This window comes from Ovis canadensis, chromosome X (assembly GCF_042477335.2).
Source record: "Ovis canadensis isolate MfBH-ARS-UI-01 breed Bighorn chromosome X, ARS-UI_OviCan_v2, whole genome shotgun sequence".
Taxonomy (NCBI): Eukaryota; Metazoa; Chordata; class Mammalia; order Artiodactyla; family Bovidae; genus Ovis; species Ovis canadensis.
Window position 1 is genome coordinate 36760615 of NC_091727.1, and position 18770 is coordinate 36779384.

General features: G+C 34.7%; 1 protein-coding gene across 1 annotated transcript in view; it reads left to right on the forward strand.

Annotated features, from left to right (window-relative positions):
* Window positions 1-18770, forward strand: part of CFAP47 (cilia and flagella associated protein 47) — a 507952-nt gene that overhangs the window by 113458 nt on the left and 375724 nt on the right. The window contains exons 24-26 of the mRNA XM_070291173.1: window positions 2260-2419; window positions 8244-8439; window positions 16273-16482. Of these exons, the coding sequence (XP_070147274.1) occupies window positions 2260-2419; window positions 8244-8439; window positions 16273-16482 (566 nt within the window). The remainder of the gene's footprint in view (window positions 1-2259; window positions 2420-8243; window positions 8440-16272; window positions 16483-18770) is intronic.

Below are 18770 nucleotides of genomic sequence, written 5' to 3' on the forward strand. Positions count from 1 at the left end.
ACTAAGGGTCTATTATTGCCCAGGGTCCAATCCAGCATACCATATGGCATTTAGTCTCTTCTATTACATGATAGGTTCTCAAACTTGCTAATATTTTATGACCTTGTTAATTTTAAAGAATACTGTCTGGTGGTTTTTTCCAGAATGTTCTTTAATTTTGGTTTTTCTTATATTTTTCACCTGACTGGTCTCCATTCATATTTTCTATGGACTTTGGGGAAGAATGCCACATAGGTGAAATGTTCATTTTGTCACATCATGTGAAAGGAGTACATGTTATCAAGAAACACACCGTGTTTCTCTACTGTAAAGCTGGAGAGGCTATTTTTCCCCTTGCACTCCCTATACTGTGGAAGTGAGTCATCAATTTCAGCCCAAACTCAAGGGGTAGAGGTCAAGCTCCACCTTCTGGAGGGGACATTTATGTATATTATTTGGAATTTTTCTGTGAGAAAGGTTATTCCCTTCTTCCCTCCCTTTATTTATTTATTTGTCAGTATGAACCCACATATATTTCTTTTCTACTGTCAGTTTTAATCCGATGTTCATTTTTGTGTATGCTGCTAACATTGTTCCAACTTTGGCTATTAGAACATCTTTTAGATTGACCCTTTGACCTTCTCTTGTCCTTATGATTTTTAAACATTTCTCTTACTTTCTATGACTACAAAATGGTCCAGGGTCACTTTTATTTTAGTTGTTCTAGCTCTTGAGTCAACATTTTCTCCAAGAAACCTCAGTATCTTTTATGGGAGGATGGTATTTAGAAAACAAGGTCTATATACAAGGTGTGCTAGCTGTTTCTGTGGTGTCACATGTTCTAGGTTCTTTTGGCAGATAGTGCCAGGAAATATTTGTATGTGTAAAAATCCATGAATACAAATATATTGGTAATTTTTCTATCTATCTACCTGTCTATCATCTATTTATATCTACTATTTCCTGTCTACCTGTCTATCTAAACATGAGTTTTAACTGATAGCTCTTACTCTAATCCTGCACCACAAGGTTCATTCCATCTTTCTCTCTTGTTCATTTTTAACTCTTCTCTGACTATGAGAAGTCTGACTCTCTTATTTATAATGTATTTACTTGTTTTTTAACCCTGGTGTACTTAGTAAAGAAGTTTCAGGATTTTTAACCTGTACTCTGTTGGAATTATTAACATATTTTCCAACTAGAGTACAGTGTTTATAAAGAGTATCCTTTTGTCTTTAGCTTTATTAGTTTCCAGTCAAAACACAGTTTTCCAGAATTACATAGGCCATTCTTTACCCAGTACCTTCAGTGAGGTTATTTCATTCTTTTGTGATATAATTTGTCACAGTCTTTAATCCATCCTGGGATCCCTGACATCTTGGTTGATTCCTTTTAATTTTCATATCTTTAAGTCCACTCCTTGCAGTATATAATTGTTTGGGTTTTTGGAAATTGTATAGAAGGGGTTACCACTTCAGTGCCATATAGAAGAGTTTTATTACACTGAAAAATCTCTCTATAACCCCTTGGCAATTAAGTACTTCTCCTTCCACCACCATTTGGCAGCAATTGATTTTATTTTCCATCCACAAAATTTTGCATTTCCAGACTGACAGGTAATTTAATTATATAATATGTAGAGATTTGGACTCAGCATCTTTCACTTAAAATTAAGTAAATATGTAATATTCACTTATGTTTTTCCTTGAATTAATATTTTACTTGTTTTATCACTGAATTTTATCCTATTTTATGGCTGTACTACAGTTTGTTTATGCATTCATTTGTTGATAGAAACCACATTTGTTTTGACTTCCAGTGGTTGGTGATTATGAACAAAGCTATTGTAAACATTCACATACAGATTTTTGTATAAACATAAATTTTCAATTTACTTAGGAAAATAATTAAGACTAGATTTACTGGGTCATTTGGTAAATGTATGTTTAGCATTATAAGAAGCTGTCAAACTGTCTTCCAACATGACTGTACCGATTTGCACTCTACCATCATGAATGAAGGTTCTTGTTACTCTGCATCCTTTCTAGCTAGCATAGCTCCTTTGAGTACTTTCATAGTTGTTAACAGGCTATGAACATATTCATGTACCTCTTTATTTGCCTAACATTCACTTTTAAAACATTTTATCTGTGATTACCACTTTTAATTGCTTACTTTGTGCATAGGACCATCAAGTTGCTATGGCAATACAGACTAAATTTTAGATTGCATATTGTAATCTTTATAAATTCCTTCTTTTATTTTTTTATGTGTGAACAGAATCTGGTCTTACATAATACTTCAAGAAAAGATGTGGAGTGGAATTTGGATATTAGAAATACTGGCAAACTTTTCAAAGATGGTATATTCAAATTTAGCACACTCAGTGGAACTCTGCAACCAAATGAAGAATGTAATGTTGCTGTAAATTTCTGTCCAAGTAGGTACTTTTTTCCTGTACTTTTTGTTATTTCTATATCAGTTTATCATTCACATATTTTATTTTACTATGTATATGAAACTTTATATTATTATATGTACTTAAAATAGTTTTAAGAAATTTCTTACTAAAATTTTGTAGTAACTATCATTATAAATGACTCCCTTTGATCCTTTCCTCCTGGTGTTCATGCTGTTATATACTCCCCTCCTATATCAAATAAGGTTAATATATGACTTGTGGGATATTATGGATGTGATGGTGTCTGACCTCTAAGGGTTTATCAGAAAAGGCATTGCAACCTCTGACTTACATGGATTGCTTGCTTTGGGGAAAGCTGGCCAGAATGTTTGTTTATCTATATTTCTACTTTCCTGGTTTTTTTAATTGCAAAAATATAACTGTAACTTTTCTTTCATTAAATATCTATTTGAAAAAACTTGGAAGCTTTACACATTTTAATTTTCTAATGAACTACAGATTATTTTTTCTAGTTTCTAGAAAAAGGCATATAATTGAATTTTTCCCTTCAAGAATAATATGCTTTTCCAGCAATCATGGTGTTTTTTATATGCATCACTAAAGAAAGAACAAAAATATCTCCCCCCGCCCCCCGAATTATCTTGGTACTTTGTTGAAAATCAACTAACCATAAACATGATTCTTTATTTCTCTTAGTCTTAGAGAATGGCTTGTGAAGTATTTTATTCCCTTCATTTCGATTTTTATGAAGATTGATATTTATTACTCATGAAATGTTTGGTAAATTCCACCAATGAAGTTGTTTGGGCTTTGGCTGTTCCATGTGGAAATGTTTTGATTTCTACTTTGATCCCTTTAAGTATATTCATATTTTATATTTCTTCTTTCATCAATTGAAGTAGTTTGTATCTTTCTAGAAATTTATCCATTTCTTCTAGGTTATCTGTTTGTATATAGTTGTACATTGTGTTCTCTTATAATTCATTTATTACATTTCTGTAAAGTTAGCATTTTCCCTTTTTTATTCATGATTTTTGAATCTTTTCTTTCTTTTTTCTTGGTCATTCTTGCTAATGATTTTTAAAATTTGTTATTTTCAAAGACCAAATTTTGATTGCCTAATTTTTTTCCTTTGCTTAAATTCAGTTAATTTCTGTTCTAATATTTACTATATTCTCTATTCTGCTTTGTTTGGCTGTAATTTTTTTTTTATCTCTTAGGGTGCAAGGTGTTAGGTATTGATTTGAAACATCTTTTTATATATAGACATTTATAGCTATAAATTTCACTCTGAGCACTGATTTAGGTATATCACATAAATTTTGGCATGTTTTGTTTTCCTTTGAATCTCAAAGTATTTTTTTTTTAATTTACCTTACCATTTCTTAACAATTAGTTTTTTGTGGAGTGTGGTGTTTAATTTTCATGTATTTGAGAATTTCCCATATTTCACTTTACTATTGAGTTGTATTTTTATTACATTGTTGTTGCAGAACATACTTTATATGGTTTTAGTCTTTTTTTAATGGAGTTAAAGTTGCTCAGTCATATCTGAGTCTTTGTGACTCCATGGACTATACAGTCCATGGAATTCTCCAGGGCAGAATACTGGAATGGGTAGCCGTTCCCTTCTCCACAGGATCTTCCTGACCTAGGAATCAAACAGGGGTCTCCTGTATTGCAGGTGGATTCTTTATCAGATCACCTTATACCCTAAAATATGATCTACCCAAGAGAATGTTCCACATGCACTTAAGAAGTTATTTTGCTTTTGTTAGGGGAAATGTTCCATAGATGTGTGTTAGGTCTACTTCATTTAAATGTTAAGTTTTTTTTATTTCTTTAGTGATCTACCTACTTGACTTTCCCACAATTGAGAGTGGTGTGTTGAAGTTTTATAGGGTTGTTATTTAATTATTTATTTGTCCTTTCAATTCTATCAGATTTTTCTCAAGTACTTTGTGGCTCTGTTAAGTATGTATATGTTTATAATTGTTTTGCATTCTTGATGGGCTTCCCTGATAGCTCAGTTGATAAATAATCCACCTGCAATGCAGGAGACCCCGGTTCAATTCCTAGATTGGGAAGATCCACTGGAGAAGGGATAGACTACCCACTCCAGTATTCTTGGGCTTCCCTTGTGGCTCAGCTGGTAAAGAATCTGCCTGCAATGTGGGAGACCTGGGTTCAATCCCTGATTTGGGAAGATCCCCTGGAGAAGGGAAAGGCTACCCACTCCAGTATTCTGGCCTGGAGAATTCCATGAACTGTATAGCCCATGGGGTCACAAAGAGTTGGACACAACTGAGCAACTTTCACTTCACTACTTCACATTTCTTCTTGATAGCTTATCCTGTTATTAGTACATATAGCAGCACCCTTATTTATCTATAATAGCAATGGCAACCCACTCCAGTACTTTTGCCTGGAAAATCCCATGGACAGAGGAGCCTGGTAGGCTGCGGTCCATGGGGTCGCTAAGAGTCGGACACGACTGAGCGACTTCACTTTCTTTTTTCACTTTCATGCATTGGAGAAGGCAATGGCAACCCACTCCAGCACTCTTGCCTGGAGAATCCCAGGGACGGCAGAGCCTGGTGGGCTGCCGTCTATGGGTTCGCACCGAGTCGGACACGGCTGAAGTGACTTAGCAGTAGCAGCAGCAATTCTTTTCTTAATATTTATTTTCTGTTGTTGTTATAGTCACTGCAGTTCTCTTTTTAGTTACTACTTGCGTGTATATTATTTCTCTGTCCTTTTACTTTCAACTGAATTGTTTTTTGAATCTAAAAATGTCTCCTGTAGATGACATGGATTTGGATTGTTTTTATTTTTATAATTTATTTATTTATTGGCTATGCTGGGTCTTTGTTGCTCTGTGAGCTTTCTGTAGTTTGGAGTGAGAGATACTCTCTAGTTGCAGTTACATGAGCTTCTCATTGAGGTGGCTTCAGTAGCTGAGGTGTGAGGGCTCAGTAGTTGTGGTTCCTGGGCTCTAGAGCATAAGCTAAATAGTTGTCAGGGAAGCCCTGGATTTTTTTTAAATCTAAATTTTACTTATCTCAGCCTTTTCGTTGCTGTATTGAATTACTTTACTTTTACTGATTAGTTACTAATGAACCAAAGGAAAGATTTACTTATTTTTGTTATTTGTTTTCTATATGTCTTTTAGTTTAACATTTAACTTCTCTTATTTCTTTCATAAATTTTGAGGTATTTTCATGGTGATTTTCCTGAAAAATACAACTAACACCTTAGTTTTTAAAATATAATTGAGATTAATACAAAGTTTTTGTCAATAGTATGCAAAAACTTTGCTCCAATATAGCATCCCCGCTTAAAGCTCAACATTCAGAAAACGAAGATGATGGCATCTGGTCCCATCACTTCATGGGAAATAGACGGGGAAACAGTGGAAACAGTGGCTGACTTTATTTTTCTGGGCTCCAAAATCACTGCAGATGGTGATTGCAGCCATGAAATTAAAAGACGCTTACTTCTTGGAAGGAAAGTTATGACCAACCTAGACAGCATATTAAAAAGCAGAGACATTACTTTGCCAAACAAAGGACTGTCTAGTCAAGGCTATGGTTTTTCCAGTGGTCATGTGTGGATGTGAGAGTTGAACAGTGAAGAAAGCTGAGAGCAGAAGAATTGATGCTTTTGAACTGTGGTCTTAGAGAAGACTCTTGAGAGTCCCTTGGACTGCAAGGAGATCCAACCAGTCCATCCTAAAGGAGATCAGTCCTGGGTGTTCATTGGAGGGACTGATGCTGAAACTGAAACTCCAATACTTTGGCCACCTGATGCGGAGAGGTGACTCATTTGAAAAGACACTGATGCTGAGAAAGATTGAGAGCAGGAGGAGAAGGGAACAATAGAGGATGAGATGGTTAGATGGCATCACCAATTCAATGGACATGGGTTTGGGTGGACTCCGGGAGTTGGTGATGGACAGGGAGGCCTGGCATGCTGCAGTTCATGGGGTCACAAAGAGTCGGACACGACTGAGCGACTGAACTGAACAGAAAGATGCCTTGTGCACAGATAACCTAGGAAATTAAGTCTAACCAATACTAGTCTTATCACCTAACCCAACTCACTCCCCCACGCCCCCACACCCCATCTGACCCCATGAGATCAGGTTGAGTCTGTATTCTAAAATGACACCTTCTCACAGCTTCTTGCCCTTCCCTATTCTGCTTCCCTCCTTTACCCACAGGTTCCTCTGAGAGCACTCCCTCAGTAAATCACTTGCACCTGGATCTCTTGGACCCTACCATGTTTTACACTACTGGCAGTCTAATACCTGTTATTAGCTATGTTAACAGTAGAAAAGGCAGTATAAGAACCTGTTACCACTTTTAAGGTCCTGAGCATTCATTAAGCTGTGTATTTGCTCTCAGTAATATTCTGTAAGACAGTGTTGCAGTAAATCTACATCCAGCATACCTTTCATCCTGGCCTTGTATATTCAGTGTATTATAGGTGAGAGAGAAGACATCAGATACTGTGATTAGTAGACTTTAAAAATCCTTTTATTTTTTATTCCCTCAATTTAGAACTCTGAAAATATGATAGAAAACATCAAATATTCCCTGCAATCTAAAGTTTACTTTGTAAAACTTATTAGATCTCATTGTCTATTTCTGTGAATTTCTTCTTAGTTTCTAATGTGTCTGGTACTAAAAGAAATAGCATAAAAACTAGTCCAGCCAAAGCTACCATCTGTATTTCTATTCAGAGCTTTTCTTTTATGTCCCTAATGAACATTTATATCTAAATGAAGTGGTCTGGATCTTTTAGATGGAAATAAGAAAAATTTCCATTTGACTTTTTTTTCAGTGTGAGACTGAGCCCATGCAGTCAAACCTGTTGGTTCCCTCCATAAAATACAATCCTAACTCTTAAAAAATTAAGCATGCCTATAACAGTTTTAAATAAATTACCTCTTAGATGAGAGAGAAGGTATACCTGGGCTTAAAAACATACATTATTGAAGCCACAGTGGTCTTAGGAGCCTCATTCTCCATTACCTCAGAAACCTTTAAATTTTCTGAAACCCAGAAATAATCTCAAAGCAGGCCATTCAAAATTCAGAATTCAGTAAGTTTCTTAATTCTAAAATACAACATTGAGTTCATACTCACAAGATCATATTTTTCTGCCTTTGAGATTTATGCTTGGAGATTTGAGTCTTAAAAGACATTGGCACCTTGCAGTGATGGCACCTGTTGTCTGAGACCAGCCTGCTGCCTCTGTGCTGAGCCCTTTTCTCCAGCACAAACTGCCTTTCCTCCTGTGAGTTGCCATGTGGTAATTTCCTATCTTTTCCTACGAAGTGAGATTAACCAGTTAACCCTAACAGCCTTTCATAAACCTAAAAATCTGAGAGAAAGCATGTTCATTTCCTCTCAGTATATCCTTTTCTCAGTAGTCCCCTAAGATCCTTATGGCAGTTATCTGACCTCATCTTTATACTGCCTGTACTAAAGAGATGGGTAGCTCCTGTTAAGGCACAGAAAGCAATTAAAAAATAGAAGACCTGTTGTACTGTGTCCCTAAGGTATATGTATTTTCCCATAATAATGAAAATCTGTTTTAAGGGAACATGCTCTATTTCTACACAGAGTGCTCTTTAAAAGAGTTTTATTTCCATGACACCTCATTACATGTCTTAAGTTCCTTAGCAGGATAATTTCAGTTTCCAGGTAATTCTATTCTGCTCCACTAAACCGTAACTTCATAGTACATCTTAATATTTAGTAAGGTTTAAATTATATAATTTTTTGCTGTGTGTGCACTAATCTAAAATACTTTTAAAATGTTTTTCTTTCATTAGAACAGCCTAGAGAATACACAGCTGATATCCCTATTCATTTAAACGATAATCCAGTTTGCTATCGAATGTTACATCTGGTTGGAGAGATAAAATCACCCAAGTTATTATTTGTTCCTCCTTTCGTATTTTTTACTCCTGTTCCTTTGGATGTACCAGCTGTGATGGATGTCAACATTTTACCTCAGAACTATTTCAGGTAAACCCCTAATGTGAATTCACCACATCTTCTTCAAGTACTTTTTTGTTTCTGTATGTGTTATATGAGTCATGAGCAATGTCTTACTGTTTCCATAGATGGAGTGAACTTTTAAAATAGTTACTGTACATTTAAATTAAAAATACCCCCAAGAGCTCATTTAGTTATCTCAGTTTTTAAATTTTCTTATAAAAATTTTTGATATGTCTAATTTTGTGATTTAAAAAGCAAGCTTAAAACTTCAGTGTATTACTTTTCTTCTACTCTATGATCAGTTACCACAGATCTAGTGCCTTTTATTTATTTATTTTTTTAAAATGGTGACTCTCTTTATTTATTTATTTTTGAAAATTTTATTTTTACTTTATTTTACTTTACAATACTGTATTGGTTTGCCATACATTGACATGAATCCGCCACGGGTGTACATGAGTTCCCAATCCTGAACCCCCCTCCCACCTCCTACCCCATATCATCTCTCTGGATCATCCCCGTGCACCAGCCCCAAGCATCCTGTATCCTGCATCGAACATAGACTGGCGATTCATTTCTTACATGATAGTATACATTTTTCAGTGCCATTCTCCCACATCATCCCACCTTCTCCCTCTCCCTCAGAGTCCAAAAGTCCGTTTTAAAACATGAATTTGTTCTCAAGTTTCATCAGTGGTCAGTAGTCCAGGTTGGTTTAGTGTTCACCGCTTAAGATCTCAGTAGGCAGCAATCAGGCTTGGACTACAGCAGCACACCATCTGTGGCTCAGTCCTCCTCCAAGTTGGCAGAATTAATCCTTGTAGTTGTAGGACTCAGACGTCATTTTTTGGCTGGCTACTTGGGCAACTCTCAGCTCTTATGGGCCACCCTCAAGTCCTAGACATGTGGTTCCCTTCTTACAACGTGGTATTTAACTCATTCAAAGCCAGAAGTATACATACCATCTCTTTGACTTTTCTCTCTCACCTGATTAACTTTGATTCACCCATGATTGTCTCCCTTTTGCTTACTCAAATTCCATTAGCTAGGAATCTTCATTACATATGGAAGGTCCCTTTGCTGTTGCCATATAGCATAATTTAATCATCAAAGTAGTGTCTCATCATATTTATAGGTTCTGCCACCCAAGGAATGAGCATTATGCAGTTTATACACCAAGGAACAAGACTCTTGGTGGCCATCACAGAATTCTGCCTATCATAGTGCACATGCTATAGAGCAATGTCATCTGTTTGCATTTTTTAAAAATTGATAAACAGCTCAAGCCCCAGTACTCTATTGGACTAGATACATTATGAGTCCTCACATTACAAAACAGATAGAGCGTGTGTGTGTGTGTGTGTGTGTGTGTGTGTGTATAAAACTGTTGGAGTACTGAGAAGTGTGGGAGGTTTCTAAAGGACTGAGAGCAAACCAAAACAATACACACTTATAAGCTGAAACCAGAGTGGGAGTGGTGAACTGGATTAACATACCAAATGTAGGCTTGTTTTTAAATCTTAAAACAATTTCAAGATAGGAAAACTTAATCTCAGATTCCTGGATTAATCCAGGGACACTGGAAGAGGCTAAAATGATTCCATGTCAGTAAGTCCTTCTATCTTTCAGTAGAAACAAGCAAATCTTCTCTAGATCAGTGGTTCTTAAACTTATAAATATATATATCAGAATTTTCTGATGGATTTTTCAGAAGCAGAGGTTATTACATATTATATCTAGAATTTATGATTCAGTAAGCCTGGAATGGGATATAGTAATTTGTATTTCTAATAAGTTTCCAAATGATATTGATACTCCTGTTCACGAAGTGAACAGGAATTTCTACTCAAAACGAAGCCATCCTCAATTTTGGCCTATATTTCAGTTTTCACAGATTGCTAACAACCAGACGGGGCAGTGTCAAGCATTACAAAACTCACCAGGAGGGAAGACACCATAACTTAGAGTCAGCACAAAGAGTCTTAAGATTTAGACTCTTAAGTAATTCAGATATTGGATTTATCAGATATAAAGTATAAATAATTTGTTAAAATAAAAGATGGCATTATAAAAATTAGTAATTAACATGGGATTGTATAATATAGATTGGAAAATGAACCAAATATAGCTTTTAGAAATTTTCAAATAAAGCAGGTAAGGTTAAATTTTAAGGGCATCCATTAAACCTAAACATAAAAACAAACAAAACTTCAGTTAACTTTACAAGAGAAGCACACTTTTTAAATGAAGCGGAAACTGAAACAAAAATGATGGCAAAAACTCAAAATAGTTGAGTGATGCAATGGAATGTAAATAAATCGACCAGGTAAAAGACAGAGGCTCTTAGTGAATAAGAAAAAATTCCAACTTCCTATTTTTAAAAGTATTTATGGACAAATGTAAGGACAAAAAGATTAAAATATAGTGGGGTTTCTAAACTTCAGAACTCTTGATATTTTGAGGATAATAATTCCTTTTTTTATTAAAGTCTCTCCTATACTTTGTAGGATATTAAGCAGCCTCCCCCCGAACCCAGCGGTTGTGAAAGAAAAAAAGTACTAATAAAAAGTCTCCACACATTGCTACATTTCTCCTTGGGAGCAAAACCATTCCTAGTTAAGAACCACCAAGTTAAAATATTGATTTACATTACATTAAAATAGTTATTATGATCATTTCCATAGATGCAGGAAAAAAAAAGCATTTGACAAAATTCAAAAATAATTTAGTATAAAACTCTTAAACAGTAATAAAAGAGAAATTATTTAAGCTGGCAAAGTTTTCTGTCATAAACCTAGAGGAGACATTATTATGGATACTGAAATATAAATTACCTTTAAATAAAATAGAAGAGGCAAGGATGCCTATTATCATTGTCTCTTGAACGTGTTTTACTAGAGAACCTAGTCCATGCCGGAAGTTAAAAGAAATAAAATATGTGAGGATAGGAAAATAAGTTTCAGAACCAGCATTATCTGTTGATTAGGAGATTTTCCATATAGGAAATGAAAAGAATGTATATGTAGATATTTAAAGCTATGAAGATCATTTATCAAGATAAACAAATGTAAGTCCAGTATTTAAAGTTCAATAGTATTTCAGCACACAACATTTAGAACATGCAGCTGTAAAACTATTATCCTTAAAAACATTAACAGTTGAAGGTAATTGGAAGAATTGTATGTGACTATATGGAGAAAATTTTAAATCTTAAATCGAAGAACTCATAAATAAATGAAGATTTATACCATATTCATGAATTGTGATATTCAGGATTGTAAAAAGCACAGTTTTCCACAAATCAACTTAGATTTTTCATGCAACTGCAATAAAAATTCAAATAAAAATTTTCATCAAGATTGACGAGTAAAATTCTAAATCTTATGTGGAAAAATCGAAGGTCAAGAATAGCCACACCACCCCTGAAGAAGAAGAAGGTGAGAAAGGCTTGCCTCCCCAAATACCAAGAGTGAATCAATGTCACAGTAATGCAGAGATAGATTAAATGAGCAAAGGAATCCAGTAGACTTGAAAACAGCCCACACATGGACAGATACTGAATATATGACAAAGGCAGTATAGATCTTTGGAGTAAAAGAGTACTATTCAATAAATGGTGCTGAGATAATTAACTGTATGAAATAGTTCAAACTGGATTCCTGTCTACTTAATACATGAAAATTTATTACATATCGATTAAAAGGCAAAATGTAAAAAAACAATTTTAATGTCTGTGGGTAGAGAAAGATTTCTTAAACATGACTTAAAATTATGCTAACAGTAAAATAAATGATAAGAATTAACCAGAAAAATATCAAATAACAGAAATGTTGACAAAAAGTTTCAATAGATATTTCACAGATAAAATATAAAACACATGAAAAAATATGCAGTAATTGACCTCTTTGTAAACTTGAAAGTAAGAATTAGTGACTACAGCAAGATATAATTTTGCTTGTCCTAGGTAGGCAGTCGTTAGGAAGTCAGGCTACCAGTAAGAGTATCAGTGAGTAAGAACACAATAGATAATACTATGTAAGGTGTAATATCTGCATATTTCACAGCCCAAAATTTCCACTTCACAGTATATAAAAGAAAAATGCATCAAGGAAATGCAAATCAAAACCAAAATGAGGTATCACCTCATACTTATAAGAATGGCTGTTGTCAAAAAGGCAACGGATAATAAATGTTGCCGAGGATATGGAGAAAAGGGAACTCTAGTTTACTGTTGGTGGTAGTGGGCATTGCTACAGCCACTGTGGCACACAGCATGATGGGTCCTCAAAAAATTAAAAATAGAGTTATCATATGACACAGTAATTCCACATCTGGGTATATATCCAAAGAAAACAAAAATGCTAATTCGAAAAGATACATGCACCCCGGTGTTCATAGCAACTTTATTTATAATAGCCAAGGTATGGGAGCAACCTGAGTGCCCATCGATAGACTAATGGATAAAGAAGATGTGTGTATATTCTACATATTCAATAGAATATTATTTGGCCATAAAAAAGAATTGAATTTCACCACTCACAGCAAACATGGATGGGCCTGGAAGGTATTATGCTTAGTGAAGTAAGTCAGACAAAGACAGATACTGTATCTTTCCACTTATATGTAGAATCTAAAAAATAAAACAAGTATAACAAAAGAGAAACAGATTTCTAGATACAGAGGAAAAAATAGTGATGGGGAAGGGTCAAGATAAGGGAAGTGGATTAAAAGCTACAAACCACTATGTATAAAATAAACAAGCTACAAAGATATATTTTACAACACAGGGACTATAATATTTTATAATAACATAAGTATTGAATCAGTATGCTATACATCTGAAAATAATATAACATTGCAAATCAACTATACTTAAAAACTCTTTCACATGTGTACTACAAGGTATGTTTGAAATTATTCATAGTTGTATTATTCAGAATAGTGAAATCTGGGAACTACACAAATGTCCAGTGACATGTGAGGGTATAATTAATTTGTGATATATATGCACATGAATAAATACTCTATATCTGTGATGTGGAGGAATTTTAATAAGACAACTGTATTAGGAATCTTAGAAAACAAAATACTGAGATTAATTAAAAGAAAGTCAAAGAAGGCTGCATATATTGATATCCTATATATAAAATCACAAAAAAGGACAATGAAACAAATTTACATTTAAAAATATATGCCTCTCTATAGATACAAAGAAATAGATGTAAAGAGTGGTCAATTGGCATGTTAAAAATATATAAATTGTGGGGATTTGTGTACCATTATTTTCGTAAACTACCAAATCTTAGACCCACTTCAGAGCTTCTCTGGTTCAATACATTTTTTTGCAGTTAATCATTCTGAGATTCAGAGAAAACAAGTTCCGAGTGTGACAGAAATCAATGAAAATCATCAAAGTTGAAAAGCACAAAATGGCCATTGGCTTCTAACATTTGACTTACAAGATATGATGAGTGCTTACTTGTGCCTCAGGGAATTGCTCTAAATGCCATTTTGTGAGAGAGTGTAGTTCTTCAACATTAACTTGGCAACTCTGGGATTCACAATTTTTTTCAAGATCCAATCTTATAAGTAGATATTAAACTCTGTTGCTTGGATAGGAAATAGAAATGACTTGAATTATATTGTGCTATAAATTACTTTTTCGTCAACAAACATTGTCTCATATATGAATTAATCTTTACTCTTTCAGCTTTTGAATTAATATATAATGGTATCAATTTTAAAAGTACTTCAAGTTAAAATCAGAATCTTAACATGATATAATGAAATGAACATGTAAAAGCGACTGTAGCCTTTTATTATATATGCAATAAAACTAATAGCTGTTAATGACTTATCCAAAGACATTTACTTAATTAGCAATAGAATTGGACTCAAACTTGATTTATAAACTGCTTTTTCATGTTTTATCCAGTGAACCATATCAGTTCAAACTAGTTCAAGTTGAGAGCTTTACTTTTTCTAGTTAATTAGCTGAATAATCATTCTAATTAAAATACTAGGGAAATAGGATTCACATTTGATAGCATGTCTTATTTGCTATAGGAACCTGCATATATAATATAGCAAAGTAATACAGTGAAATATTTATTGACAGCTAAAAGTTATCAAGTAAGAATTAAAATTAGAAGTGAATAACAGGGCTTCCCTAGTGGTCCATTGGTTAAGAATTCACCTTGCAATATACAGATGATGATTACAGCCATGAAATTAAAAGACGCTTACTCCTTGGAAGGAAAATTATGACCAGCCTAGACAGCATATTAAAAAGCAGAGACATTACTTTGTCAACAAAGGTCTGTCTAGTCAAGGCTATGGTTTTTCCAGTGGTCATGTGTGGATGTGAGAGTTGGACTGTGAAGAAAGCTGAGCACCAAAGAATTGATGCCTTTGAACTGTGGTGTTGGAAAAGACTCTTGAGAGTCCCTTGGACTGCAAGGAGATCCAACCAGTCCATCCTAAGGGAAATCAGTCCTGAATATTCATTGGAAGGACTGATGCTGAAGCTGAAACTCCAATGCTTCGGCCACCTCATGCAAAGAGTTGACTCATTTGAAAAGACCCTGATGCCAGGAAGGAATGAAGGCAGGAGGAGGAGATGTCAGAGGATAAGATATTTGGATGGCATCACCGACTCAATGGACATGGGTTTGGGTGAACTCTGGGAGTTGGTGATGGGCAGGGAGGCCTGGCATGCTGCGGTTCATGGGGTTGCAAAGAGTTGGACACGACTGAGTGACTGAACTGAACTGAACTGAATAGGGCTTCCCTGGTGGTCCAGTGGTAGAGAATTCACCTTGCAACATACAGGATACTGGTTTGATCCCTGGTGCTGGAAGATCCCACATGCTGCAGAGCAGTTAAGCCCATGTGCCACAAACTACTGAGCCAGTGCACTAGAACCCACAGACTGCAGTTGTTGAAGCCTGTTTACCCAGAGCACATGCTCTGCAACAAGAGAAACCACCACAATGAGAAGCTCACACACCTCAACTAGAGAGTGGCTTCCACTCTTCACACCTAGAGAAAGCCCACACAGCAACCAAGACCAAGCATAGCTAAAAATAAATAAACCTTAAAAAAAGAAGTGGGTACTATATACTATGGTATTAAAAATCACAAACACTTTTAAACTTGCTAAATTATAGTATATAATGAAATATAGTCTATAGTATACTATGTAGTGTATTAGTATATATAGTATAGTACATATTAGTATAGTATAATTAGTATATGTACTATATGCTATATGAAATGAATGTATAGTATATACTAAATGAAATGTATATACTAAATAAAATGTATAGTGTATAGTATATAATGAAATATGTGAACATTAAGTATTAATAGAATATTTTAATAGTAATGATTGAAAAATATTCATGTCATATATGTACAGTGCTTAACTGTATACAGATTAAAAATAGGTATGTGTATATGTATTTGTTAATAATACTTAGTCTACATCCAATAAAGCTTTAGCTTTTAAAGGGATGATTTTTAGTAAATTTTTGTTAAGACATATTTAAAACAATACTCTTTTTATCATGGCTGTGACTAAAAACACATTGTACTTGATCAGGCATTTAAACCCTGTTTTTTAATCCTGAGAGGACAAAATGAATTTTTCATCATCTCATGCAGATTAGCATATTATCAATTTTACTTATATTGTGACCAGAAAATGAGAGATGATATAAAAATATATTTAGGAATTGGGCATGTTATTATAAATATTTGTTTTAATTTTTCTAATGATTCAAAAAACAGAGGAAAGCACATTTAAACCCAATTACCTGCACATACTTTGAGCTAATTATTTTTTTTAATTTTAAACAGGGATTCAACTTTAAGTGTCCACTTATCCCCAGTAAAGCTTCTTAATGGTAATGAGATTCAACCACTTTCTGTGAATTTTCCAAAAGGCGGAGTCATTGTGGGCTCTTCCATTGGAATTAATGCTGCACTCACCTGCTGTCTCAGCTTCAAGTCATCTAAACCTGTGTCATTTTTCACCAATGTTCTTTTCTGCGATAGCAAAGATAACTGGTAAGATATTTAAACATAGATTCCTTTGTATCTGACAGTGAAGAATAATAGGTTTATACTCTACACTATTATAAAATGTTAAAAAAGAAAGACATCTAAAATAATGACTTTGGACATAACCTTTTTTTTTTAAGTTCCAAATGCAGTGTTTCTTTCATGAGAAACAGCAGGATAGTGGCTGCCAGCATATACTTTGGGGTTCGGCTGCCTGGATTTGAGTCCTGGCTCTGTTAACTTTGGTGAAGTTAGGTAATCTTCTCAGCCTCTCGGTTCTCTCATCTGTAAAATGGGGGTCATAGCAGAACCTGTCTGTTCTCTAATAATGAGAAACTCGTTGAGTTAATAATTATTGTGTTATTGTACAGGAACTGGCACAAAGGAAATGCTAGGTTAGTATTTAATTAAAATGAGAAACATCAGCATAACAAGTTTCCAGACAATATGATTTTGTTACATGTTCCTTTGACAGGTTCAAGGAAATTAAAATACACCTTGGTTAAGCCATGTTTCTAGATTTCTTAAGATGTAGCACCAGAAATTTCACTTTTACATTATACCTTGAATGACATGTGTTAAAAAAAAAAAAAGTTCATGATGTAGAGTGAATTGTATACTAAAAATGAGTATGCACTCCATGTGATAATTTATTAACTTTTAGTGACATCATTATATAGTATATTCATAGTCAAAGGATTGATTCATGCATTAAGAATTAGAAAGGTGAGATACAGATGTACTGAAATGTTGCATCTAAGGAAAAGCGTGGCCAGATCCAGAACCAGGCTCATGGAGTTCTGAGCTCCAGCTTCTATGTCCCTTTCTCACATATGTTGATGGATAAAATTACCTAAAATATACCTCTCAGACTATTTTTCTCTTTTAATGCTAGCAGTCCATCTTTTCTTGACATTTAAAAAACAACAACAACAGCTTCTTTTAATGGCATTGCTTTAGACTTCTATCAAGAACTGAACTGTATGCCTCCATCCTGGGATACTTCTGTCTTTTCGTACGTTACTGACCTTGTTCATAGAAGTTTAACTTTACTTTGCTCTAGTCCACAAATTTGCACTTTGCAAAAAGTGTTAAGTAAGGTGTACCTTTGAACTCACTAATAAAAATCATGAATAACTTCTCCATGAATGCCTTAAAGATATTGAAGGCTCAGACCACATTCACAGGGTGAGGAAGGAAAGAGTTTCAGTAAATGCTGTGTGAACTAGATAGCTTCTTGGACAGTGGTACAATTGCCTCTAAGAGAGGTATGAATAGGTTTTGCTGTTACAGTGTGTTGATTTCTAGTCCACAAACAAGATGTTAGGAGACCTGAAAACAGCCGCTAGAAAAAGGAGAGTCATATATTTGAAGATGATGATTTTCTTGTCTTTTTGGTGTTGTATGTTTCCTTTCAGCCTTGAGACTCATTTACTCTCCACTAGATTTCCCCACCCTTCTTGCCTCACCTTAAACCCCATTTCAACCTTCAGCGGGTTTGAGATAAGGTAGAGCTTTTGAAACTAATTTAGAAACTTCGGAAATCATAAATGGGCTATAAAAGCGTTTTCCATATACAAAGAAACATTCCCTGGAACCTTATACTGGAAAATCCTTTTATTAATGACTTGTTAACTCCTTATCTGGTTTCCCATAGTCCATATGATCAGCTCTTCATTCTTTTCTTAACTCTTTAAAGCTGTCTTTGCCTTTCTCTCACTATGTATTTTTGATTCTATTCAGATAAATTATGTCTTCCATTAAGAACTTCCTCAAGAGCCTCCCTTTCACCTCAGACTGTTTGGAATAAATTTGATTTTTTTTAATTCTTTTATTGCTTTTCATCATTCAGTTCAGTTCAGTTCAGTCACTCAGTAGTGCCCAATTCTTTGCGATCTCATGGACTGCAGCAAGCCAGGCCTCCCTGTCCATCACCAACTCTCAGAGTTTACCCAAACTCATGTCCATTGAGCCGGTGGTGGCATCCAACCTTCTTATCCTCTGTTGTCCCCTTCTCCTCCTGCCTTCAATCTTTCCTAGCATTAGGGTCTTTTCCAATGAGTCAGCTCTTCACATCAGGTGGCCAAAGTATTGGAGTTTCAGCTTTAATATCAATCCTTCCAATGAATATTCAGGACTGATTTCCTTTAGGATGGACTGTGGATCTCTTTGCAGTCCAGGGGACTCTCAAGAGTCTTCTCCAACCCCACAGTTCAAAAGCATCAATTCTTCAGTGCTCAGCTTTCTTTATAGTCCAACTCTCACATCCATACATAACCACTGGAAAAACCATA